General features: G+C 44.3%; 1 protein-coding gene across 1 annotated transcript in view; it reads right to left on the bottom strand.

Moving 5' to 3' along the window:
- LOC147668304 (talin-2-like) overlaps nucleotides 1-27,495 on the bottom strand; it is a 1,432,932-nt gene that overhangs the window by 470,754 nt on the left and 934,683 nt on the right. Inside the window, exons 14-15 of the mRNA XM_086948621.1 lie at nucleotides 7,181-7,336; nucleotides 2,413-2,514 (exon numbers count right to left, since the gene is read on the bottom strand). Coding sequence (XP_086804747.1) covers nucleotides 2,413-2,514; nucleotides 7,181-7,336 — 258 coding nt within the window. The remainder of the gene's footprint in view (nucleotides 1-2,412; nucleotides 2,515-7,180; nucleotides 7,337-27,495) is intronic.

The following is a 27,495-nucleotide window of genomic DNA, read 5'->3' as shown; positions in this document are numbered from 1 at the left end:
CAGTTCAATGGTTCGAATCATTTCTCTTTGAGAGGATACAATACGTCAAGCTTGGACCACGTCTATCTTCTGAAACAGCTGTCAAATGTGATGCCCAGAAAATGGGTCACCATCCGAATCCCTTCATTCACGCCCTAAGTGATCAATGTTTCCCATTTCACTACTACACATATTACACTCATATCTACCTGTATGTCAACAGTACACAGGATGCCTCCTCCACACTCAGAGTGGGACAGGCTGAAGTTACCACCTTGAATTTCATTGGCAGGGCCGATGTTCTGTTGATGGATCCCAGTTAAAAAGTTCAATCTATCAATAGCTTCTTGCAACCTACCAACCTGTTTGGTCGTACATTTGATTCTTTAAAACAAAGTAAAAACAATGCAGCGATCAAGGATAACGAGCTCAGTATTGGGTCACATATGGGGGACTGTGGTGAAGTTGGCATTCCTCAACTTGGGATAGATTAAACAATTAGTTCACTTTATTGTCCAAACACTTTACAAAGAGATTTTTAAGAGCACTGATCAATGCTCGTCTTCATTACAGAAACTCTTTGCTGGGTGGTGGGGATGAGCGGGACACAGGTCTCCCACTGACCAGCTGCAAGGGGTGCGAAACGTTGTCATTCACATGAATCCTCTGAACTCTTACAGTATCTCCCTCACCTAAAAAACACTGAACTAGCAGCCAGTAGACTGAGTGTTCTCTAAATACTATGCCTCGTCTATAAATGTCTTAAAAATGGCTTTAGTTTGACTTTGGAAAAAAATATCCGCTAGACTTCTACTTGGCTGCTGTGATCGAACAATCATTCCCTTCTCTTAAAATAAATGGGTCCTGCCTCAGTATTTTTCTTCTTCCACTCTCAGCTGAAATCAATCTCCTTTAATGAGGAGCCTTGAGTTAAGTAGATTTGTGGCATGTGCCATATAAATAAGTAAATGAGGATATATTTGGGTTTTCCTTTTGCATGGTGTATCCCCTCAAGCTTCAATTCCTACCTGGTTTCTTAGACATGGGCAGTCTGGTTGTTTCCAACCTTCGAGAGAAGAATGAAAATGCCATTGGTATCTCGGCCACCATGAAGTACATGTCTACCACTTCTATTTGCTTTAATACATACGAATTATTCAGCATACACTGACGATGGTGGAAATGTGATGGACAGAAAAATGCGCCAGAAAGTTATTTCATCAGAAAAACGCTGTATTAGTAAGAAATGCAGGGTTGCATCAAAAATACATATTTTCCTAAGCTCAAAAGTGAACAGCAATGATGTTTATATGCCATGGTATGAACTCTTGTATTCAACAGTGATGGGAATATAATAGGAATTTCTTTCGCAGAGCTTTACTTGAGACATAATCAGGAGCAGAGACCTGAATTTTAATCAGATTATGGGCTGCAAAATTCATCTACTCTTTCAAGTTAAAGACCTTCCCTTTTTAAGTTTCAGCACAGTTTAGCCCACATGAATTTGCTAGCTAAACAAATATCCCTAAAACACAGAAATTAGCTGGTCTGTAACAAACCTGATGGTCCTGCTTACCACATAATTGTAGCTGCCAACAGACCTGTATAACTGTCTCTCAGCCAGTCTTGTTTTTTAAGTTGTGGATACGAAGCATGCTCATGCGTGGAGTTTTACATTTATCATTGTAAATATGGGTATTTATGTCCCAGCATGCACAGGGCTATTGGCTGAAAAAACAAGACCAGACGAAACGTACTTGGAGACAGTTGACTGGTTTGTATGACCTAGTTCAGACACTGAAAAGGGGCTGGAGAGTTTGAGCAAATGGAGGCCACCAATGTGTTCCAGGTGGTTGGTTGCCACTAAGGTGGTTGTCAGCTGGCATATGTGAAATGAGTTACAAGTGCTGGTCTAGCACCAAATAGTTGGAGGTTGATTTTCACTCTTTGTACAGATACTCTTTCGGTCTCTGCCAGTAGCTTGATGCTGAGATCCCAGGTATCTAGTGGTTAAATGAAACTCACTCCCAGAGGACCTACAACAAGCGGTCATTTCACACGATGGTGTTACAATGGGCAGTGACTAGACGGCTTTTACAGGCACTGTCTTTAATTAATTTAATGTATGCACTGTGTAGACAGTGAACTTGGTTTATAATTGTTTTCGGTGCAAAACATTTACTGGCATCTGTAATAGTAGCAATCATAAAAACATAAGCTTCACTTGTGTTAATCCTTTGACCTGGTTACTCTCCCATCAGTTTTGGTAAATTTCAGAAGAAGGACAACGTCAACAATTAACTACCAGTATGTACATGCTTTGCAGTTGGAAATCCGCGGTACGCAGAGGGCCGTCCCTCGCTTCCCAGTCTCCTCTTTGGACAAGAGTGGATAGACCCAAGAGTCAATGGTGGTTACAGCGCAGCGCTTTACCTTCTTCAGGATGATATCGATGTAGCCTGCAATGAGCTGCGAGATTTGTTCACCTTCCGTGGTCTGCACTGAGTAGTAGCTTTCTTGATATTCGCCGAAGTCCTACAAGAGAGACGCAACCTTTTCAAATAGAAGGTGAAATGCTGCAAGAAAAATATTAGTTGCTGCTATATTTTTACCTGTTTGACAGTGTTAATAACACTGAACTTCCAAACCCTTGCCTAATATTATTGTTTGCATTAACATCACTCCTGCTCACTTTACTTTGTAGACTCCTAAGCATTTTTTTTCATTGCTGTGATACATTTTTGGGACTGACCGGGAATAGCGTGGACGTTTATACACCTCACGCTAAACAGGGGTTAGCGCTACCATCACCTGTGACCGATGCGTCTTAAAAATATTTAATGTTGCTGATGCTGCAGCACAAGCATGGTGATTGTAATGCTTTCCCATGATCCTCTATTCACCATCTGGACCATGACTTGGGATATTTTAGCTTCTGGACACTCAAGTCCACAACTAAAGCATCATCTATGCCCCCAGGATCTGGAACAACATCCTTGCACTCACCATTCCCTCCTCAACGCTGCGGCTCCACATTAGGAAAGAGTTCAAGACTCACCTCTTTAAAGAACACTACATTACATACAATAACCATCCGCAGCTCAATTCATCTCCAGCTGCTCGTTGACTTTATGCGTGTTCTTGACCATGTACAGCGCTCTGCTGCCTTTAGGCTAGGTTCACACTACGGAAATACCATATATATATATACATCTACGGACTAAGGGTTTTCCTGTAGGAATTAAGCAGGCACTAAAGAGCACTAAAGATCTTAATAAAATCAAATTCATAAACATTATAATATTCCTCCTCTGTTACTTTGAGAGTATAAGACCTTCTGAACGATGGATTATCACAGCTGTGTCTCTGTACCTCACTTTTGCTTAGGCCATCCTATATAACTGCAGTTTGCACAAATCTTTCCGGCTCACTTATTTGCACCCTCGCCTGTTCGGACCACAAAATCTCCACTCTCAAGGCATGCATCAGACTAGACCTTCCCTCTCACCCACGTCATTCTTCAGAATCACTTCACTAGGCAGAAGACAACAGTGAGTGCAAAGAAGCATAGTGCAAGTTCAGAGATTTAGGCACACTGCAACTGATGCTAAGTAATCAGATGTCTCTGGCAAGACAGGAGCAAGAATTGCGCTCCATACTATACTGGCACTGTGACTTCTGGAAAGGTTTAACACGTTAGGGGCCAGGAGCGAAGTCACTGAGAGAAATCCCATATGTTCTGTTGTAAGTACAATCTGGGCATGGAGGCTTGGGTTGCAATGCGATGACCCATTGATTCTAATGGCTGCCATTAGGAGACTCTACAAGTCAGTGGGACTGGTGGCTGGCTGGGATACAGTGGGGACAAGGACATTTATTTGATGGTCATATATTTTGCCTTCCAAACGGTTAATCACACTTGTACTATCTCTGATATAAGATTTTGTAAGTGCCACATCAGGTTTAATAAAGAAATCCACGTATTCAGCCAGTGGTTATAGGATTGATTGGCAACCAGCAACAATCGGTCTACGGGTTTTTTTTAATTGTCTTTATGGACTTTCGGCAGCGTACAAAACGCTGGGATTGAGAAGTCTTTTTATTTAAATAATCAAATTCTTTTTGGCTTAGCCATAAACCGTCCAATCTTTGCCTGGTGAGACACAAAATGCATGCCCTAATCTTGTCAGTTGGATCTCTAGTTAGTTTTTTATAGTGTAATCTGTTCTGCAATTGTCTCAACACTTCTTGATCATAATCAACTTTGTCCTGTTTTTCCTCTTTAGATTCTACGCGGGCAGATTAAGGTGCAATCGCTATATGTAAGTACAGCTTTGTCTATGGAAACTGGGTTGTATAGAGTAAATAGTCTGATCACACGAAAGCACTGATGTGCCTTTATTTACTGGCAGACTCTTAACACAAAGAGGCAGAAGGTGAGATGGATAGATTTACAAGTTTGGCACACAATATAAAGGTCCTGTGCTGAATTTATTTAGGTGTTTAGAAATGGTTGTGGCTTTTCGTTTTCTTTGTAAGATTGAACGGCTTAAAGTCTTAGTTACCAGTAGTGATTGGGAGTACCTTGTTGAATTCTCTTAGTCTAGCGGCGCATGAATGTCATAAAGATGGAATAGGTGGCATGACCTATGGATTTTTGATATAAGATGTAGAGGTGTTCCTACACGTTGGGCACTTGTGGGGAGTGTATGTTATATGGCATGTGTGTAAATATGAACTGTAAATACACACGTTAGATCACCGAGGTTGGTGTGGGCAGACGATACATATTATGTACTCAAGAGAATGTTTGTAAATATTTCTGACTAGATATATGTTGTTTTATGTTACATTCATGGTGCAACACATGTCCTGATGATGGTCTCGAAGAATTACAGGTTGTGAGACCGAAACGTCGACGATATGCCACTTTCTTATGAATAATATCATCAATCAGTGGATTGTAATTATGTATATAAATGGTGAATCATGTATATATGGCTAATTTGTAAATATTTTCCATATACTTTACGAAAAAGTGTCAGAAACTACTGCACATGATAAAAAAAAATTGGGTAGCAGTATATATTTGAGTTGCCGTACATGAATGGACATATGGATTTATACCTATGCATTTTGAATAGGATATGTTTTTTATGAATCTTATGAAAAACTATAAAAATATATGAGTTTTGTGATAATAGTCTCTCGAGTATTTTGGAATTTCGTTCACCACTGTGACGAATTTGAAAAATTAAAAAAACGTGAAGTAATTCCTTCAGGGACAATTTTTGTTGTCCCTTCATTCTAATGGCTGCCATTAGGAGACTCTGCAAGTCAGTGGGACTGGGGGCTGGCTGGGATACAGTTGTTCGTCTCTTGTGATCTGTGCTACTAATAAAGATGCATTACTTCACTTTGGTTCCAGCCCCCATCATCTCATTCTCAAGCAGTCGAGGTGAATGCCTTTGATTTGTCCAGCTATGTGGTCCCTGCGTTCTAAAATGACTGAACTAGTTACACAGCCAGAACTAGTCTCTGCAAGCCAGGCTCCATTTAAAGGGAGTGAAACCTACAGAGTATTGAACACTTCAGATGACCCACAACTAGCGTGTTTTGGACTGAACACTGAAACTAAGTGCTGCTTTACTAACCTATTCAGATCAGACAAGCACACCCAGGACAAATTACAGCACTTGCCAAATGAAGCTGCAGTTTTCCACCTGCCAACCAGGTGAGCCCTACACACAAAATGCATCTATCCACTGATCCTGCTGCCAGCGCTCCAAAATACCCTCTGGATATCAGTTCTTGTACATAACTTCTATGAGAAGCCTGCTTCTGGACTCAGTGTGGGTCCTCCAAGAGGAATGAGGGTTTCCTGGCTGTTTCTCGTAAATCAAACTCGCCAAGTTCTGGGGGGCAAGCCCACGAGTCCCTTCTGGACACTGGAAGACCACTCAAGCTTTTATTAGCAGGAAGTGTTGGGAGAAAGTGACCTCCTGAAGCGAATAAACTGGTCTGAATAAGTGTAGCTATTCGTTTCTCATGAATAATTTATATATCCATTATTCTTCATCTGTCCTATTGAATATTATACACAATCAAGGATTATTGTGGAACATACTCGATTGAGGAAAATAGTAGGGTTTATTTGCCTACACATTTGCAAGGGGACTCCATGACTATCACCTTTGTAACATGTGTAACATTTACTAAGGAATCTCCCAACAACCAAAAGACAAATACATATTTTTTTTGTGGGCCTACTTCCAGTGGAGGTTCAACAAAATGCAAATCACCCATCACCACTGAAAGAATGATAAAAAAGAACGTAGACCATTAAATCCCTTTGGAAATCCTGAAAACAAACAGGTGTCGGCCTCCGGATACAGATGCAAGTAAGTAAGAACCACCTTACAAGACCATGTTTTAGGGTGGTCCAGGAAGAATCTCTCCGAAGACATATTTAACGCCTTGGGTGCTAAGGGAATTCCCGCTGGGTGCTGAAATATTCAGATCCCCCTTCTTCATGACAAGGTCAGATCGTCATAAGCACACAACCAGTGTACTGCATGACGAGCTGATCTTGTCATGAGCATGGAAGGGGTTAAACAGGACGTGCAAAAGGCACATTAGAGTCCAACACCAGTCAGACTAAATACAAAGGCGGTCATTGGACAAAGTGCAGCCTATTCCAGTTGTATGCCTGCATCTGGTAGGTGCACAAGCTTGAGCGTGGGGAGAGACGTTCTCAGGTAGTGATACGACAAGATATTGAGCTATAAGGCATGAGCGATTGCCTCAGGAGAACAACTGAAACAAAATTAAAAACAATAGAGGGGTTTACTAGCTTTTAAACAAAAGATGAATGAAATGCATTTGTTAAACGATATTCTTTGCAAAATCTTGTATAATTTTAGTTCTTCACATTTACATTACTTTTTAGGTTCCTTCTTTTGGATAAAGTATTTTATTTTCAAAATGTACATGTTATTTTATCTGGGGATTATAGTTCAATAATGAAATTATAGCCAACATTATATTTAATCCGAGAACACGAAGAAGAAAGTCAGTCAGTCTTTCCAACCCCACTACATTAACCGCTTTCCTTAAGGAAGTCAGAAAACCTTTTAAAAGTCTACACAAGCTTGAAAAAAAAAAAAAAGACCTGATCGAATGAGTCCACAGGGACAGTTACCAGAGTGAAGCTTTTCGGGGAGGCGGCCCAGCGTTTCACAGTGGTCAGGGGCCACTCCTGCACCACCTCCTTGGTCTTCTCATCCACACGCATCACCGACTCTTTGGTAATTCCCAGCAACCGGGGGACCAGCTTGTTTTTGCTCTTCATTTTCTCCTACAAGAGGAAGGCAAAGGTTTAATTTCCCTGCTTCATGTACCTGAGGAGAGTAAAGGTGGCAGCTTCAGAAGTGGCAATTTAGTTGTTATGAAGAGGCTGACACTACACTCTTGTGTGAATGTCAAACTTATGTCAGCAGTCTTAAAATGGCGGCCCTGTAGTCGTGTGAGTTTTCAGTGCTAGAGCTGCCGTAGATCAGACCAAGTGCAGTGTGGACCAACTTGATTCGAAACGGTAATTATATTCAAATGAGGCAGATTCATTTATAAAGTTTTATATAGCACGAACTTGATCCCGAAGGATATCAGAGCGCTTTACAATTGATCTGGTTACTTTTGTGATCCAGTACTGGGCTCCTGGGTCCAGCACTGGGGTCCCAACTTAAAACAGGTGAGTAGTTGAGTGAGGGCGATAGATAGATAGAGTGAGGGCGATAGATAGAGTGAGGGCGATAGATAGAGTGAGGGCGATAGATAGAGTGAGGGCGATAGATAGATAGAGTGAGGGCGATAGATAGATAGAGTGAGGGCGATAGATAGATAGAGTGAGGGCAATAGATAGATAGAGTGAGGGCGATAGATAGATAGATAGAGTGAGGGCGATAGAGTGAAGGCGATAGATAGAGTGAGGGCGATAGATAGAGTGAAGGCGATAGATAGAGTGAGGGCGATAGATAGAGTGAGGGCGATAGATAGAGTGAGGGCGATAGATAGAGTGAGGGCGATAGATAGAGTGAGGGCAATAGATAGAGTGAGGGCAATAGATTGAGTGAGGGCGATAGATAGATAGAGTGAGGGCGATAGATAGATAGAGTGAGGGCGATAGATAGATAGAGTGAGGGCGATAGAGTGAGGGCGATAGATAGAGTGAGGGCAATAGATAGAGTGAGGGCGATAGATAGATAGAGTGAGGGCAATAGATAGAGTGAGGGCGATAGATAGAGTGAGGGCGATAGATAGAGTGAGGGCGATAGATAGATAGAGTGAGGGCGATAGATAGATAGAGTGAGGGCAATAGATAGATAGAGTGAGGGCGATAGATAGATAGATAGAGTGAGGGCGATAGATAGATAGATAGAGTGAGGGCGATAGAGTGAAGGCGATAGATAGAGTGAGGGCGATAGATAGAGTGAAGGCGATAGATAGAGTGAGGGCGATAGATAGAGTGAGGGCGATAGATAGAGTGAGGGCGATAGATAGAGTGAGGGCAATAGATAGAGTGAGGGCAATAGATAGAGTGAGGGCGATAGATAGATAGAGTGAGGGCGATAGATAGATAGAGTGAGGGCGATAGATAGATAGAGTGAGGGCGATAGATAGATAGAGTGAGGGCGATAGAGTGAGGGCGATAGATAGATAGAGTGAGGGCGATAGATAGAGTGAGGGCGATAGTTAGATAGAGTGAGGGCGATAGATAGGTAGACAGTGGGAGGGTGATAGATAGTGTGAGGGAGATAGATAGATAGATAGATAGATAGATAGATAGATAGATAGATAGATAGATAGATAGATAGATAGATAGATAGATAGATAGATAGATAGATAGATAGATAGATAGAGTGAGGGCGATAGATAGATAGATAGATAGATAGATAGATAGATAGATAGATAGATAGATAGATAGATAGATAGATAGATAGATAGATAGATAGATAGATAGATAGATAGATAGATAGAGTGAGGGCAATAGATCAATAGATAGATAGAGTGAGGGCGATAGATAGAGTGAGGGTGATAGATAGAGAGCGATAGGGTGAGGGTGATAGATAGAGTGAGGGCGATATGAGTCATGGCATGTATAACCTATCCCACCAGACCTAACCTTCATCAGCTGTTGGCAAACTTCGCTACAATCAATGTTCCCTCGAATCTTTTTCCCTGTGTGCCACAATGAATGGTCTCTATGCACTGCAGCCAAGGCCATGTGCTTCAAAAGACATGTGACAACTCACTAAGCAAGCGAGTGAGATACCAGAAACCTCAGGCTGACCCCTTGTCTGACTCTTAACCCTTTAGCTGCTATCTACTGATGAGTCGATAGGGGGTGGAAGGAGCAGGAGTGAACACTACAGAAAGTTAACAGATTGTTTATTAAGTACTGTATTGTAATTATATGTATATAGCACTTATTAGCCCTAACAAGTTATTGAAGTGCTTTATGCCAAGCAGCACTTTGAAGGGGGAACCAAGGAAAGGGGTTAATCCAGTGGGTATTTTTGTGAAGAGTTTAGTTTAGTTCTCTCAAGGAGACCATTTTATGTTTTCATGTCCACTTCAGTATCTTTGAAGTGGATGACAATTAGTATAAATTAGTTATTATCATTAGTTAGGGCGGGTATGTAGATTTAGGTTCATGCAGAGGGTCGGTGGGATTAGCAGATGTGCTAGACCAGAATAGGTATTGGTAGGCTTCAAGGTTAGGGCAAACATGCACATGAATCAGAGGAAAGGAATGCAGAGGATGGACAGCAAGGACGGGGCCATTTAAAGAAAACAAATGAGATAACATTGGAAAGTTAAGTTCAGGTCGAAATTTTCATGGAGGGTTTTATGCACATAGAGCAGACATTTGACATCACATGCAGTCCGAGGAAGTCAAACTGTAAAAAGAAACATCATTATTTGCATGTGAGATAGTTCTATATTATACACCTTTGATAGGCCTTAGAATCAGGTGAACAGTAAGTCCACTTCTAGGCTATTGTTCGACCACTGCCTCGGCAGGGACATCTGATTAGCTAAAGGGTTGGAAGCGTAAAGTAATGGCTGTTAGCATTTACAGGGAACTATGGAACACTTTAGGTAAGGCTAGAATGATGCAATAGCTTCATGATCAAAGCACCATGAGAGAATATACAAGGTATATAATTGAAACATAGAAAGGAGATCTGCAAATGTGGGAGCCATGTCTTCTGATGTTTACCCTTAAAATCCAATGACACTTTTCATTTAACAACGAGACGCAGATTAGTCTACTTCAGCACTGTCGTTGGGTGAATGGCAAAGAGAAGAGATTTGTCTGTAGTTTGCTTCTCAAGGTGAAAAAGTTTCCAGGACAGACGTCTGTGTCAGACTGCTGCTTCAGGAAGGATGACAGCCAGGTGCTAAGTTCTCATACTTCCTGGTGTGCAGGCTGTGGGTGCTCCAGCTCAAAGACCGCCCTATGCTTCCTGCTGTGAAAAACATTGCATTGGGCAAAGGATGTTTCTCGAGTTCAGTCTCCGTAAGATATCAAAATCCCAATCCAGCACAGGGGTCACATAGGGAAAGAAGCAGTGCATGTACAGGACAAGGCATGTGATTTGATGAGCAGATTTCATTTCAACTCCTAGGAGTGAAATCATTTAGATGCACCTGTACAGGCGTGGTACCTGAGCACTGTGAGTGGAGTGGAGAGGCAAAGACTTTCTGCGTGCCCAACCCTCCCGTGAAGTACTTCCTTATGTTACTCCTGATCAGCAGTCTACAAAACAAGGCTGGGCAAGTTACACACAACTGAGCTTCATGGGATACACTCTTTTGACTTGTGCAAGAGGTGAGTATTGTCAGGGCTGCACTACACCCCTTGCAAGTGGAGAAACAAACATCAACAGCTTTACAGACTACATTTGAAGAATGACGCCAGCCGTATTTTTTCAACATAGTACGTATGTCTACAAATTACCAAGTAATTGTTTAAAAAAATGCAACCAGCATCATCTTCTTTTACAATTATTAATAATATAACAAACAATACAGCTTTATTTTCCAAGAAATTCTTCACCCTTCAGTTTTCTAAGCCAAAATCATAACTGTCTGCTTATTGGTGATGGTGAGGCATCCACACAGATCTATTTGCAGACTAGCGCTAATAAAGATCCCTCTCACAACACAAACATGGTGTGTCTTTATGTTCTTAGTTGGGACTAGTCTAACGTTACGATGAAGTAATAACAAGATAACTCATATTTGTCAACTTTAGTGCCAGAGACTCTAAAGTACATAGACGCTCTCTCTTTCGCACTATATAGGTTAAAGGTGGGCGAACCAACATATTAACGCGGAGTGCCAAACCAAAGCCGAGCCTAGGGTCTGGCTCGGCTCTCTAAGCCCATGCACGAGCCAAGCCCTGAAAATGTTAGCATTTAAGTCTATTAAATTAAACACGGTAGCTTTTTGTACAACTGGTATTCTGAACTCGCATATTTGAAGTACGTTCATTTGTAATAATGAAAAGAAGGAGTTTGGGTAAAATAAAATATTTGCCTAGGATTGCACGAATTGAGCAGGGAAACCACAATTTTACCAGGTTTTATGGTTTCACTTTGCACAAAGCAGCCATTAAAAGTGTACATATTTGTCTTTCCTTTTTTATGCGAATGCTTTCTTTTTACCTCTTTGCACATCAGTTACATTACACAGTCCCATCCATTTTGATCGTTTTCGTAGGAAAGTGAAAATGAAGTGATTTGTCCGGAATCAAAGGATGTTGAGTATAGAACTTGGCTCGCCAGCTCCAAAGTCACCAACACTGGCCATACCGCCGTAGAAGCCACATGTAGGCAGTGTGTCAAAGAATCCGTTTTGAACGGGCTTGCAAAGGTCTTAAGTGCATCAACATAAGAATGTACCTCACGTCAGCAAGGGGGCAGACGGTAAGTGCCGCCAGCTCCCGAGTCAGACCGCCCCCTTCCAGAGGGCAGGTGTACTGCTCCTAGAACAGCGCCTCGAGGCCCTCACGGGTGTAAAGTCCCTCTTTACAAACACTGATAGATTGAGTGATACCAGCTCGCGCCAAGAGAAAGCTTCCTTTGGCGCTAATGATTTAGAAAGCTCGAGAAACCATTCTCCTGACGCGCTCCAGCAGAGGCCGTGCGCCACCGGCTACACTATGAAGAAAAGTGTGAAGACCGAACTGTAGATCTCTGTAATGAAGGGTTAATAAAAAACATATTAAAAATATGACCCTGATAGAAAAACAAGTAATGTTAAAGAGCCGATTCACCTCGCGATTGTTCGTTGCAATGCTCTCCATGTTATTCTGATATAATGTGTTCTCTAAATAACCTTAGTAACACTTATCAAGATCTTTTCTGCAGATTACCAGGTCCACAGCTAAACCAGGGATGTGGCCATCTGCAAGCTGGCATGACGGCCACCACGGAGACCCCTCGGAGAGGCCAGCTGGAAACAGGTACAGAAAGGAAAACCTGTCCACCTGGAGCAGGGTTCATTCTCCAGCCAGGCAGCACTCGACCTCTGCACACCTCCAAGGTCGAGAAGTGTGGCTCAGGGGTTAGAGGCGGCAGACCCGGAAACTGAGATCGGCCCTGGACCAGGGTTCAATTCCCCGCCTCGACGGGGCTTGGGCTCAATAATTCCACGGACTCGATACTTTCCGCTCCGGTGCCTACTTGACTCACGGGTTCACACTCTGCGACTCTGGGCAATAGCTTGCTTAATCTCCACAACGGCCCCTCGCGGCGGGATGCCTGGCTTTCACCTTGTGGATACCCTGCCGGGGTCATCTCACAGGGGAATACCAGGACGGGTTCCCTAAGCAAGCGCTTAGATGCCTGCGATGTGGGTAATTTGCGCTATATAAATACATGTACATTTACATTTACACAACGAGTACCGACTTCAAGAGTCAAAATAGCTGTGCCTTCAAAACGCACATAAAACAGAACCGAAGAGCTAGTGGCGGCCCACGCGCCGGTGAGAAAAGAGACAAGCAAGGAACGGCGTTGAAAATGGCAACGCAGGGACCATCTGCAGTGTTCCAATGAGGTCACACAAAAAGTCAAACTTAACGCCACTAAACATTTCAGATGGGGTTACTGCTAAGCTCGATTTTTTCCTTAAGTGTTTCCAGTGATTTAGATTAAAAATAGGCATTTGGCTTTTTCTGTAAACATCTGGGATTAGGTCTTTTCTAAAGCCTCAATAGATTATTTAAAAAAGAAATAGGCATTATATTTTTTGTTCTAATAATAGTTTAAAAAAATTGTACGAAAAAAGCTGCATTCTTTGCACAAGTCTCTTGATGACAAATCTACCTAAGTGAGGAACTTTTAATGTGCTGCAGATTTTAACTGGTCTGAGCTTTAATGAAAGACCGCCAGGAAAGCGAAAAGGCAGAGCATTCCGTTCCTAACTTTCATTGTATTGTCCAACTTCATGTCACAGACAGATTAGAGGCTGGTCTAAAAATAGAAAATCACCAAGCACGGACATGATGGATCTCTTCTATGAAATGCAAGACATTTCCATTAAGATCCAGAGGATTAAAGTGACCCAACCATTCACATGACCACTGCACTGCCAAAGACAAAATTACCTCCCTTGAGGAATATGGTGGACAAAGATAGTGTTGCCGCCAAATGTTACACGCTCTCTGACCATTGGCATGGCCAGCCCGTAGAGCAACTATCATCTCGGAATCTGAGACGCGCTCCTAAGAAGTTCCTATCAAACTCAATGCCAGCAGAAGCAATGGTACCTTTTGCTTCACCTTTAGGGATCTGACAAGGGGTACCACAGGGAGTCTGCAGTATCGTTGGTTTTAAGTCCAAACTTCCTGTCAATCCATTAATGAGGCTGATGAGCTTCCCAAATGGCAGATAAAAAGATTTTCCTACAGATCAAACACATGAGGACAGAAGTATAAAAAGTTTGCTAACTCCAGGGTTGTTGTTAAGTGGATGTCAGCGACTCGTTCAAGCTAAACGCAGACATTCAGAGAGCGGGTCTTCAGATGCTTTAGTACTGACCCCATCAGAACTCGAACTTATCCCAACCTGGTTCAGGATGGGAAAAGAACCTTGGGAGTCTACATAGACCTAGAATGAAACCTGGTACCCCTAAGCTGTACAGAGAGTCCAGAGGGGTGTCTTCTGCCGTGAGGGCCATAAGAATAGACCTCATCCACCTGTCTTATGCACATAGTGTACCGCGGGTTTAACCGCGTGAAAGCATTCTCTCACTTTGAAAGTTTACACCCAAAGATAATAGGTTTCAAAATTCTTAGCAGGTGGGTGCCTACACAGGGAATAAGCATGAAGAGAGGGCAGACTAACCCCTGGTGGACCCAGTGTTGGAATCTCTAAAAACAGAGGCTCGTAAGGTCTGCAGGGAGTCCATCCACGCCTTCAGTTTCTGAACAATTGTTCGGTTGGGCATGACCATAAATGGGTGTCAGTATAGAGGTGTTGACATCTAACGGACACTCAATTTATGGCGGAGGTGAGGATTGCCCCAAGCTTGGAGGAAGCTGCGAGAAATGTCTCATGAAGCCTTTGATAACTATGCTACAGACCAGCCGCCCAAAATGCAGCAAAACTAGCAGAAAAACTGATGAAAACACAACTATCCCAGTACATTGAAGATCATCTCCTATTAGACGATACCCAGTTTGGTTTTCGCAAACATCATAGCACCGCGACAGCACTTATTAAAGCCACTGACGAGATAAGAACAATTCTCGATCAACGAGGGACGGCAGTACTTATCCTGCTCGATCTATCTGCTGCTTTTGACACGGACGATCAAAACATCTTGATCGACCGTGTCAATGCTATAGGTATTCAGAATAAGGCCAAAGATCTTCTCACCTCCTTTCTCTCCAACCGCACCAAAATGGTACAACTGGGTAACTTTAGCTCCGCCCGGATGACACTTCCCTGTGGCGTCCCCCAAGGCTCATCCCTAAGTCCAACGCTATTTAATGTCTACGTGACAGATCTAGCTAGGATCATCAAGGACTTTGGGATGAGCCTAACATCCTACGCGGATGATACGAAATTGATCTTAGCAATAAAAAACAACGGAGATAAAATTGCGGTTAATTTTCAACAAGGTATGGTGACCATTAGTAAGTGGATGACAACCAACTGTCTCAAGTTAAATTCCAATAAGACGGAAGTAATGTTCTTTGGAAATCTTTCCCCTAATTGGCCAGGAGCATGGTGGCCCGCTGAATTAGGCCCTCCGCCCATACCAACTACTAAAGTAAAAAATCTGGGAATACTGCTAGACGATAAACTAACATTTGCTGCACATGCAAATTCTAATGTTTCAACTGCATTTTACAAACTTAAATCCATCAAAAAAATTCTTCCCTTCCTTCCCCCTAACTCAGGAAAAACTTTGGTCACGGCTTTTGTTATGTCATCCCTTGACTATTGCAATGGACTTTTCCTCAATGCTCAACAGAAAGTCATCCGCAAATTACAGTCTGTACAAAATGCAGCTGCAAGAATGCTCTCTGGTACCCCAAAATTCAATTCAATCACCCAAGTGATCAAAAACTATCACTGGTTGGCGGTAAATAATCGAATTAAATTTAAGGCACTTTGCATAGCCTACAAAGCCTCCCGTAAACTAGGGCCCCGTTTTCTCATCAAGTCCTTGGCATTCTACGCCCCCAACAGAACACTGAGCTCTATGAATGCATTGTTGATGACTGTACCCCGGACTAAAACAGCTTCATGGGGTGACCGTCGTTTCACCGTTGCCACATCCAAACTGTGGAACTCACTTGATACGGACATCAGATCCTGTCCCACCCTTACTCTTTTCCGAAGAAAAACAAAAACTTGGCTTTTTAATCAATAATCCCCATTACCACTTCTTTGGTCTGTCTCTGTCCACAGCGCCGAGACGCCCTCGGGCATTTGCCTGCGCTTAATAAATTTCATAAATAAATAAATACATGTATTGTCCTTAGTCACCTAGATACTAAAACATATGATCACCAGCTGGCCAGCACGGCCAGCATAATCAGCCACTACTGGGGTCTAAAGTAATCAGGCACATCCTGGAGAAAGGGGTTAACGCCTAACCCCTGAGCAGTAACATCGATCCAAGGACAACACATACTCAAGAAATGAAACTGCCCAACCCTAGAGGTGTTACTGAACAGGAAACTGTGCTCCCTAGACCACGATTCTGAATAAGGCCCACCGGGAGTGGCCAAAACTGCTTTTATACTACCCAGCTTTGAAAAAAAAGTATTTATACAGTACAGCCTTTGTAAACAGCAGTGTTGAGCTATTCGCAAAGGCCTGACACATTTTTGAACTACACCGGACGAATCACAGGTGAAAGAGAACGAGGTTATTATATGGAACCAGAGAAAAACAAGCCATCAATAGCAACACCTACAAATGCCATGGCGATAAACAAAAGAGATCCGACATACAGAAGAAGGCCATCGCCAATGTCAAGATAACAAGGGTCGAAACCGCAGAAGTAAAAATCTGTGTATTGGGGAGTGTGTGGAGAGGTAAGAATATGTGATTTAATATTCATTAGTAGATTCAGTAGATAGTGGAGTTAAGAGTCATTAGGAAACGGTTTTGTTCACATATTTTCTGAGTACTCTCTACCTGAAAGTTATTTATTATTCTTGTTAGTGCCCAGTCCTGTGTGCTATGTGTTGACCCTCTACAACTCCTTATGCTATATAATGGCAGGAATGTGCATGCCGAACAGCAGAGGGAGCCCTGCATGGCATGAAAAGATGACATTGGGCAGAAACTGCCTGCTGGTGATCACAAGGCCTAACCTCATAATGCAGGGCGCATTCCTTTCTAAGGTCCAATACAGTCCAAGGTTAGCACGAACACTGGACAGATGTTCATGATACCCCTCACCTGTGTGAATGATTCCCACTTAGATTCACTGACAGTAAAATGTTCGACTGAATCGCGTCATAAGCTTCCAGGGCCGCCAATCTGCAAGCCTCTAGGAAACAGACAACCCACTGGACAATAGAGATTGGTGTAAATAAAAAAAAAAACAAACGGGATGGGGCAGGTGGATCCTGACCCCACCCCGGTCACCAGACAGAGTTTCTGAACCCATAAGGTAGCAGACCGAGGGATGTGCGCCAATCAGCTCGCCACGAGGGAGCTGGAAGCCCACAACACACCAAGAATAGTTCTTTTCAGCAATGGTTTTAGTGGGTGGGGTGACCAGGTAACACTCCATGCCATAGGGCATCCAATGTAACTTCAAAGAAAATGATCTTGATGTTTCCAGGCTGTATTTTTGTGCTTTGCCTAAGCCAAGAGATACATGGGAACAAAAGGTGGTCTGACTGTTTTTTATTCCCCGCACATTCCAGAATTTGCCCTTTAAGTAATGTGAGCAAATTCTGTGATCTCACCTAGAGTTTGATGTTTACAGGACATTCTGGGTCAGGAAAAGCAGCAGAATTCATGCAAGGGACACCGCCCTTGACTCTGGTGGGTGTCAACTCAAGTTGACAGACATGCCTGGAGGTGACAGTGTCACAGGAAGCACACAACCACATGTCAAAATACTGCAGTTACCACATCTCAAAATATCCCTTTTGGAAATACAAGTGAAGAGGTTTTTTAGCCCTTTCCTGTCCAGCGCAATATGTCGGCCCACCAGTATGGGATACCAGTTTTATTGCGTTAAATGTGACACTGGTGAGTGTTCGAAGATTTGCCATTCCAGACTACTTCAGGAACGTTTTGTTACAGAAAAATGAGGAAATTCTGTTTTTAAAGCATAGTTTGAAGGACATAGGACACTTTGTGAAAAAAAAAATGTGGGATCAACACATTCATCACCAACCTGAACTTCCCGAGGTGTCTAGTTTTCAGAAATGTGTGAGGTTGAAAGACTTCTTTGGGCGCCATCCAACTCCGGGCCCAAATATGGCATACAACCCCTACCACAAAAGTTTACCTTCCCTAAACATAATTTCCTCTCTATGTGATTGTATTTTTGGGTTTGGGCCTTCCTGCCCATTGAAGTAAACCCGCTCTCACATGTGAGGCACGGTTTGTTTGTTTTGTAAATCAAGAAATGTTTGGGAACGCAACATGGTGGAGCAATTATTATTATCTACTGGATTTCTTTATTCTGGCTTCTAATGAGGAATCCAAAATGTAAAGTGGTGGGAATAGCCCCTACACCCAAACTCAGATTATTTTGTACATTTTAAAAATGCCATCATACATTTATAACAGCATGCACATGTATAGCTTTTCGTTAAACACATTTTTTATTTATTCGATTTTTATGTATAAATAGATGCATGGTTAGTACACAGTGAAGAATTCTTGTAATCCGCACCTCTGTTGATGGTTCTGGGTATCACACGCTTTTGGAAAACCCACTTATAACATCTCACTATCACTACCTCAGAGTCGGACAGAAGTAATGGTGTATTACTTTTGTAGATCAGCCTTAAATACAAAAACGTATAGATGAAAACACTGCCACCTTTTTTATTCTACTGGACCATAAACTACACCTAACTTCGTAAACAGGGTGTCAGAACTATTTTCTGGGGGCCACAAGAGCCACTGGGTCAAACTCCTGATGTTCCGGGGCCTGATCTACTATAGACTGAGTAACTGGGCCAAGTACTACCGCTTCAGCACTTGAATCTCTGGTTCCGCAGGTAGAGCATCTAAATACTTGCATTTATGAAAATAAAAATTATGTATAAATGAACACACTGCCCATAACAAATTATACACACAGTTTTCTAAGGCCTGCAATCTAGGGCTATTTGGATAAGTCCCAAGACCCACTACCTGTCTAAGGACGGTGGTTATTTCCCATTCACATGAGGCAACATTGAGACTAGGGCCCACTAGCAGGAACAGGTCTTAGGAGATATACAACAGCTTCCTAATAGTCAGAGGGCTCAGCGGCATAGCGTTTTAAGTCACAGCAAGTACCCCAGAGGCTTTGTGGCCTAGCAATCAGCCTTACCCACTCTCACTGGAGCAGCGGATAGCTGTGAATAGAAGTCTGGATGCTGTGGGTAAGTCAGGAGGCATCCATGATGCTTCTCGAATCGTGCGATAAGTCCTCCTGCTAAGTCTGGCAGCTGGTCTCAGGTGCTTCAGGACGACGGGCCTTATTCTTCACTGTAACCCCCCACCTGGAATGCAAGGGCCAGCGAATAGCATACTCAGAGCCACAACGCTACACAGGGTGACAGCTCGCTTCTTGATACAGCGATGCCCTAGGGCAAAGGCACTTTATCTTTACCGCGGCCCCCCGCCTGGCATACAGGGATCGTGAACAGCAGCACTTGGGTGGACGGGCTGACTGAGGCATTGGTTCTCAACACAGACCAACATCTCACACTCTGTTTCAGGGATCCACCCAACAGGATCCGACTCCCTCCAGGCACACCCTTCCTCACAGGGTCCTCAGGTCTCTGCAGGCAGATGTTGGTGCTCCAGAAAGAGTGGTTGCGATTCTCCTGGGTGATGTACCCTCACCCAGCAGGAATACTAGCAGTCCTTAGTTCCCAGTCTGGCCACAGTGGACACAAGTCAAGCTGAGATTCCCCACACTGATGTACCGCTCCAGTCTGACAATTTTGGGAGGCTGAAGCATCCCTTTTTATAATCGGTTTCCAGATACAGATGTGATTTACGGCCACATGCATCATTGTTGCCGTTTGCGATTTCTTAATTGCGAAAATTAAGGAATCGCAATTAAGAAATCGCAAACGGCGATGCACCAAGAAATCGCAATTTTTTTTGCGATTTCTTAGAATTTCCTTAATTGCGATTCACAATTTGCGAATCGCAATTAAGGAATCCCTTCCCATTGATTCCTATGGGCCTAGAGGCCCATAGGAATGAATGGGAAGTCATTTTCAATTTGCGATTCGCAATTTGCGAATCACAAATTGAAAATGCAATTTCAAGGGTGCAGGGGGGGTCCAAAGGACCTCCCCTGCACCCCTGAAATTTAACTTTAAGTGCAATGTGTGTAAAATGATACTTTCAAAAATGCACTTTTGAAAGTTTTCGCAAATTACCATGAAGTTCAACTTCATGGTAATTTACCTCTTCCTATTTGCGAATTCGCAAATTTAAAATGTTCATGCATTGCATTTAAGAAATCTCAAATTGCGATTTCTAAAAATTGCGAAAAACATGATGAATCCCAATTTTGTCAATTGCATTCGCAAACGGCCGAAAATTGCGATTCGCACCGTTTGCGAATGCAAATGACAATGATGCATGTGCCCGTTAGTGTCTTAGTCTTTGAAGTTTGTGTTGTCGGGGTTGTCCACTTTGAAGTGCCCACTCTTCTGTCCAGTCCTTTGTCCAGGAAGTAATCTGTCACAGTAGAAGTGACTAACCTAGCCGGCCACACAACACACCATAGGCGTGACTAGAAGATTTCTCCTGGGTGCAAGCCTCACTGATACAGAGGCCTATTAAAATGTTACACAGGCCCCAGCCCTATTCTTTGTGATTTCCCTTATCAACCCTACCTCCTTCCTAAGATGTGCCCAGGCTCACTGACAAGTGACCTTTTCGGAATCAAGGAACCCTTCTGAAGTGCACTAGACAGATTACTCCAATGTGTGTGTCCCACACAGCTCTCAGGAATGCAGGCGAGAGCTGTCTGGTATGGCTCCTTCACATGCCTTCCACAAGACTCTCTGCTTCCAGTATGGAACCCACAGCCTTAATGTATTGTACCACTCACAGAAACACATTTATCAAGCACGCACATGCACACACAAGCGCTGCTTGCTAACACCATGTAGTCACAGGGTAAGTTCAGCACACAGCAGCAGAACTTTGCCAGTAGGCCCCACTACAGTGACAAATGTAAGAAGGCCTGTTTACTCTACTGGTCACTGTTACAAAAACTGTGCGCTTATGCTACTTAACTCTGGGTAAGGGTAGTAGCCCATTACCACTACCAGGGTAAAGCTTTCCAGTTCAACAAGATCGCAATCCACAAGAAAGGCCTAGGTCGTGGCGCACATGCATAATTTGTGTTTGTCCATAACTAAACATCAGCACCAGGTGTGCGGGTATTGTCCATCGCCGGGTAGGGGTACACGTCCGAGGACAGGCAGGGGTACACGTCCGAGGACAGGCAGGGGTACAGGTCCGTCGCCAGGCAGGGGTACAGGTCCGTCGCCAGGCAGGGGTACAGGTCCGTCGCCAGGCAGGGGTGCACGTCCGTCGCCAGGCAGGGGTGCACGTCCGTCGCCAGGCAGGGGTGCACGTCCGTCGCCAGGCAGGGGTGCACGTCCGTCGCCAGGCAGGGGTGCACGTCCGTCGCCAGGCAGGGGTGCGCGTCCGTCGCCAGGCAGGGGTGCGCGTCCGTCGCCAGGCAGGGGTGCGCGTCCGTCGCCAGGCAGGGGTGCGCGTCCATCGCCAGGCAGGGGTGCGCGTCCATCGCCAGGCAGGGGTGCGCGTCCATCGCCAGGCAGGGGTGCGCGTCCATCGCCAGGCAGGGGTGCGCGTCCATCGCCAGGCAGGGGTGCGCGTCCATCGCCAGGCAGGGGTGCGGGTCCATCGCCAGGCAGGGGTGCGCGTCCATCGCCAGGCAGGGGTGCGCGTCCATCGCCAGGCAGGGGTGCGCGTCCATCGCCAGGCAGGGGTGCGCGTCCATCGCCAGGCAGGGGTGCACGTCCATCGCCAGGCAGGGGTGCACGTCCATCGCCAGGCAGGGGTGCACGTCCATCGCCAGGCAGGGGTGCACGTCCATCGCCAGGCAGGGGTGCACGTCCATCGCCAGGCAAGGGTGCATGTCCATCGCCAGGCAGGGGTGCATGTCCATCGCCAGGCAGGGGTGCAAGTCCATCGCCAGGCAGGGGAGCACGTCCATCGCCAGGCATGGGGTGCACGTCCATCGCCAGGCAGGGGTACACGTCCACCGCCAGGCAGGGGTACACGTTCATCACCAGGCAGGGGTGATCGTCCATCGCCAGGCAGGGGTGATCGTCCATCGCCAGGCAGGGGTGCACGACCATCGCCAGGCAGGGGTGCACGTCCATCTCCAGGCAGGGGTGCACGTCCATCGCCAGGCAGGGGTGCACGTCCATCGCCAGGCAGGGGTGCGCGTCCATCGCCAGGCAGGGGTGCGCGTCCATCGCCAGGCAGGGGTGCGCGTCCATCGCCAGGCAGGGGTGAACGTCCATCGCCAGGCAGGGGTGCACGTCCATCGCCAGGCAGGGGTGCACGTCCATCGCCATACAGCAGTCATTTCCGTCCCAGCACAGGGCTTACCATTAAGGGGGTAGGAAAGAACTCTCAGCAAAGTAAAATGTAAGATATTTCGTGATAAATCTTCGAGGAAGCATACATACATCAGTAAAACGAAGCCTTTGGCCACAATTATTCCGACCTCATAAATGCACAGCATTCCTTGTGCTGCGCGTTTACCATGGGACCGCCAGGGGCTTAGTTCAAGGTTTCTTAAACAGCTGTTACACACGGGGGTCAAACGGGCATGAGTCACTTCACCAGTGAAATAATCGACATATTTGCCTGCTTTTATGACACTGTTTGGGCCAGCATGGCCTTGTCTCTGGAAAACGCATTCCCGAGTTAAGTAAAGGTACCTTAGAGTATAGAACAGTCTCGAATTTACACCTTCGTAAATCACACCGCACTCCGCTCTAAGCCAAAGAATGAAACGCCCTTACACAAAAGAAGAGCCTTCTGGGAAAGGGCCCAGATTTGGCAGTTATAATTGTTAGAGAGAAAATGTGATGAGGAGCAAGCAATCGAAGATTTAGTTTGAAAGTAAATTAAATTGGGACTTTGTGTTCTCTTCTCTATTTTCAGCCTTAAAACAATCTCTGGCCTTGTGTTCTTGCCTCTGTCTATTTCAGCCTTTAAAAAGCCGCTTTGACAGGGCGAAAAACATATTGGTTGTTCGGTTTATCACCATGAAAAAAAGGAAATCAAAAGAAGAAATTCTAAAAAAATAAAATAAATACTCATTGCCTTCCTTTCACGTGTTTATCAAGACACAACCCTAAGGGGACCTATACTCTGCAATATAGCACTAAAGGCACAACACAGCGTGCGTGGCCTCAAGTAATTACATTTCTTATTAAATCTTTAGGAAACTGATAAACCCCATTAGGAGCCTACATTCGCATGGCCGGTTCCAACGCAAACTAGGAAACAAAGGTCATTGACAACATTTTTTGCACCCTTCGCTTTACGGTACTGCATTGAAAGTACACTAACAACAGAGATTGTCCAACAAAGCTGAATGGACTTCCAGCGAGTATAATACAATTTGCAGATGATGCAGAGCCAATATTACTCAGCACTCATATCGGCTTTAAAAATCCTTCATCTTCCTTGCTTACAAAATCTATTAGAGAAGATTCTAAAATGCAGTACACAGAAGGGTTTGAGCACAAATTCTGACAGCAGCAGGTCAAATGATTAAAACTCTCCAAAGTTATACATAACTTGGAGTTGAAAAAGAGCCTAAAGGTAAAGAAAAGCTAAGTGGCAATGCTTAGATTTGCACAACTAAAATTGACAAAGAATATAGATAGCCGTCATTGACAACACCCCTCAATGTCATTAAAGCCAAATACCTACCATCCTAAAGCAACTGGCTGGAAACTTTCCCTGATAAAATGAATTAATGTTGATATGTAGAGCAAAACAAACTATGCAGCACCATCTTAAACCTTCCACAATCGTCAAGCCAAGCTCAAATATCGACTAGAATTCAACCCATAGGAATGAATCGGGCCCTATTAAGGTACTTGTTCACAATGAAAAAAGCAGATGGAAATTCCTTTTAGGGAAATCTCTGCAATAAATCTGAAATCCCAAAATATAGGGACATGATTCCCAGGCATAGTGAAACTTTAGCTTTCCTAGAAGAACTAGAAATAGAGACAAGCCCTTTCAGACAGAAATCTTCATCCTGAAAATACATACGGCTATAATGTCCTGGGGGAAAGATCTTAAACAATTTTCCACTCTATCCTTACCAAGGACAACTGTGCAGCAAACCAATTTCACACACATCATTCAGTATCTATATCACGGCTTCTCTGGATCAAATACATCCGATTACACTTTGGGTGCCTTGATCAAGGTGAACTGGAACAATCCTACAAACATCAAAGAGCTGAGCCAGCCTGCAGGTTTTGCAATTATCACAAAGAAAGTCTGGCACATGTTAAATGTCCAACTTTTTCAGCATAATATAAACTGCTTCTATTACCATCTTTCGAGAAATCCGACCCTAGATCCTGTAAAGTAATAGTCTTGTTCTGTCTGAACAACACAGAAGCAATTATTACAAATAACCGTGAAATGTATGGATTTGGTACAAAGCACGTTGGGCACTCGACATCACTAAGCCTGATTATTAATCCATCACCCTTATTGAGAAATGAAGTGACAATATATGATGTTATTAAACACACGATAATTGTTTATTTAAATGAGTTATTGTACCATGTTAACTACAAATAAATAAAATACTTGACACAAAGGAAAGAATCAGTTAGTTCTGATAACAGTGGTCCACTTCCAATAAGGTCAAGTGCAGTTTTGATGGTGTGTTTGGTGGGCCCACCACCATTGTGCACAGGTAAGAAGATTATTACAATCCTGCTAACACATTGTGTGTAGGAACAGAGGCAACATCTTGTCACGAGTGGGACTTCCACTGAATTCGAGTAATGAACAGAAAATGTAATCATTTATTTTGTTTACAACTGAAAACAATGCATCTAGATATTTTTATTCAATTACATCCATTCACATTCATCCACTCACATTTACCTAACTGTGGTACTGAAATACCACACCTTGAAGATCTTAAGAACAAACTGCATCTTTTATTGCTGGAGTTGCTCAGAACATGCAGGCTTAGAAAACACAACGATGACACTGCTCCCAAAGTCGACTCAAGTTTTTGTTTAAGGCCAGAGTTTCTGATTTAACCTCCAGTCCAGTCCCATCTGGTACCTCACACCTTGCAGTTCAACGAGCATACACGAATGGGAAAAACAGATCAGTATTGGAGACTCCATTACTGGGGAACCAAAGTTACAGGTAAGTAACTTGTTTTCTTGCCCCAGTATTGAAACTTTCATAGATTCCCATGCTTTGTATCAGAATAGCAAGCAGTAAACACCATAAACACATTTTGTAAAGAAGTATATCATAACATTAGCAAGAAAATTACAAAATGTGTTACCCATGGAAGGTGGGATAGAAAGGAAAGCTCACCCATCACTTGAAGAGGTTTCTCAGGACAGCCTGGCCCACAGCCGTGTCATCCTGCTGCAATGACTCTAAGCAATAATGCTTAGTGAACGTGTGCACGCTGCTGCAGGTAGCAGCCCTGCAGATGTCTTTGATATGTACCCCCGCAAAGAGGGCTGTAGAAGAAGCCACTGATCTCGTCGAGTGAGCACGGATCCTGCCCACTAGAGGTTTCCCTGCTATCTTGTGGCAATGCAGAATGGCACTCGAAATCCATCTCGAGATCCCCTGTTTGGACAGAGGGAGACCTTTGTTTGGACCGCCGAAAGCAATGAACAATTGCGAAGATTTTCTAAAGTCTTTGGTTCGGTCTATGTAGAATTTTAGACAGCGTTGCAAATCCAGAGTGTGCAAAGTCTTTTCTGCTGGAGTGACTGGGTTCGGAAAAAATGTCTTTAGGATGACAGGCTCATTTAGGTGAAAGTCAGTGGGGACCTTGGGAATAAACCTTGGGTTCGTCCGCAAGATGGTAGTGTTCTTTTTGAACTGCAAAAATGGTTCTTGGATAGTTAGGGCCTGCATCTCCCCCACTCGCCTCGCTGATGTGAGGGCCAAGAGTAAAGCGAACTTCCATGATAAGTATTTTAGGTCTGAGCGGTGAATCGGCTCAAAAGGTCCCTTCATAAGTTGAGCCAGGACTAAGTTTAGATGCCATGTTGGTGGAGGAGATCGCACTGGCGGATAGACCCTGAACAGGCCTTTGAGGAACTGTTTGACAATTCTCCAGACCATAACGAAGGACCAGAATCAGATCTTCAGAATCTCGAAATCGCCGCTAAATGAACCTTGATAGTAGAATGGGACAGATTAGACTTAGCTAGCGAGAGCAGGTAAGGTAGGAGCTGATGAGGTTTTGACGTGAAAGGATCAATCTTTTCTTTTTTACACCAAATACAGAATCTTTTCCATTTCAGTCTGTATGTTTTGTTTGTGGACGGCGCCCTTGCCTGAGAGAGGATGTCTTTGACCTCTTTGGAAAGAGGAACATTCATGTATTCTCGCTGGTCAGGAGCCATGCAGTCAGGTGCAAGGATCTTGGGTCTGGATGCCAAACTTGTCCTTCGGACATTGTCAGGAGATCCGGAACATCCTCCAGCGTTATTGGAGGTACTAGCGATAGCAGATGGAGCTCGGTGTACCAGAATTGTCTTGGCCATGCCGGGGCTATAAGGATTAGCTTGCATGGTTCCGTCCTCATTTTCCTGATGAGACGAGGAAGCAGGGGAATCGGAGGGAATGCATAGAGAAACATCCCCGTCCAGGCTATTGATAGGGCATTGCCCAATGAGCCTTGATGGTGGAACCTGCTGGCGTAGGCTCGGCATTTTCTGTTGGTTGGCGTTGCAAACAGGTCCACCTCCGGTGTGCCCCATGTTTGAAAGAGCAGATCCAGAACCTGTTGTTTCAGTTCCCACTCGTGACTGACTGAGGTGAGTCTGCTCAGTCTGTCGGCGCCCTCGTTTAGCACTCCTGGTAAGTGCCTAGCCTTTAGAGAAATTCCGTGAGAATTGTCCATTCCAGAATCTGTTGAGCCTCTCGCGACAAAAGAAGTGACCTCGTCCCTCCTTCCTTGTTCACATAATGCATAGCCGTGGTGTTGTCCGTCCTGACTAGCACTTGTGAACCCTGGAGACGCGGAAGAAAGGCTTGAAGGGCCAGCCTGATCGCTCTCAGCTCCAACAGGTTGATGTGTAGCTTTTGGTCGCTTGGAGACCAATGGCCGCTGACCTGCAGGTCCTGCATCACTGCTCCCCATCCCTCCAATGACGCATCCGTCGTCAGTATGTGAGGCGATGGAACGCTTGCGAAGGATAGACCTTGGCATAAGTTTTGTTGGTTCGACCACCAAAGCACTGCCTCCTTCATCTCTCGAGTGACCATCACTTTGTCGTCGAACGATCCGTGCACTTGCTGCCACTGGAGGTCCAGTTGCTCCTGCAGGGGGCGCATCCGGAGCCTGCAGTGCGGGATCAGGGGAATACATGATGACATCACCCCCAGCAGCGACTTGTAGCTGCGTACAGAAAGACACTTTTTTCTTTGAAGGCTTCCCGCTAATCTTTGCAGTTTCTGTACCCTCTCTCGAGTAGGAAATGCCTTTGAGAGC

This window comes from Lissotriton vulgaris, unplaced genomic scaffold (genome assembly GCF_964263255.1).
Source record: "Lissotriton vulgaris unplaced genomic scaffold, aLisVul1.2 SCAFFOLD_325, whole genome shotgun sequence".
Classification (NCBI taxonomy): Eukaryota; Metazoa; Chordata; class Amphibia; order Caudata; family Salamandridae; genus Lissotriton; species Lissotriton vulgaris.
The sequence above is the reverse complement of the archived record's forward strand: the minus strand, read 5'-3'. Positions and strand labels throughout refer to the sequence as shown.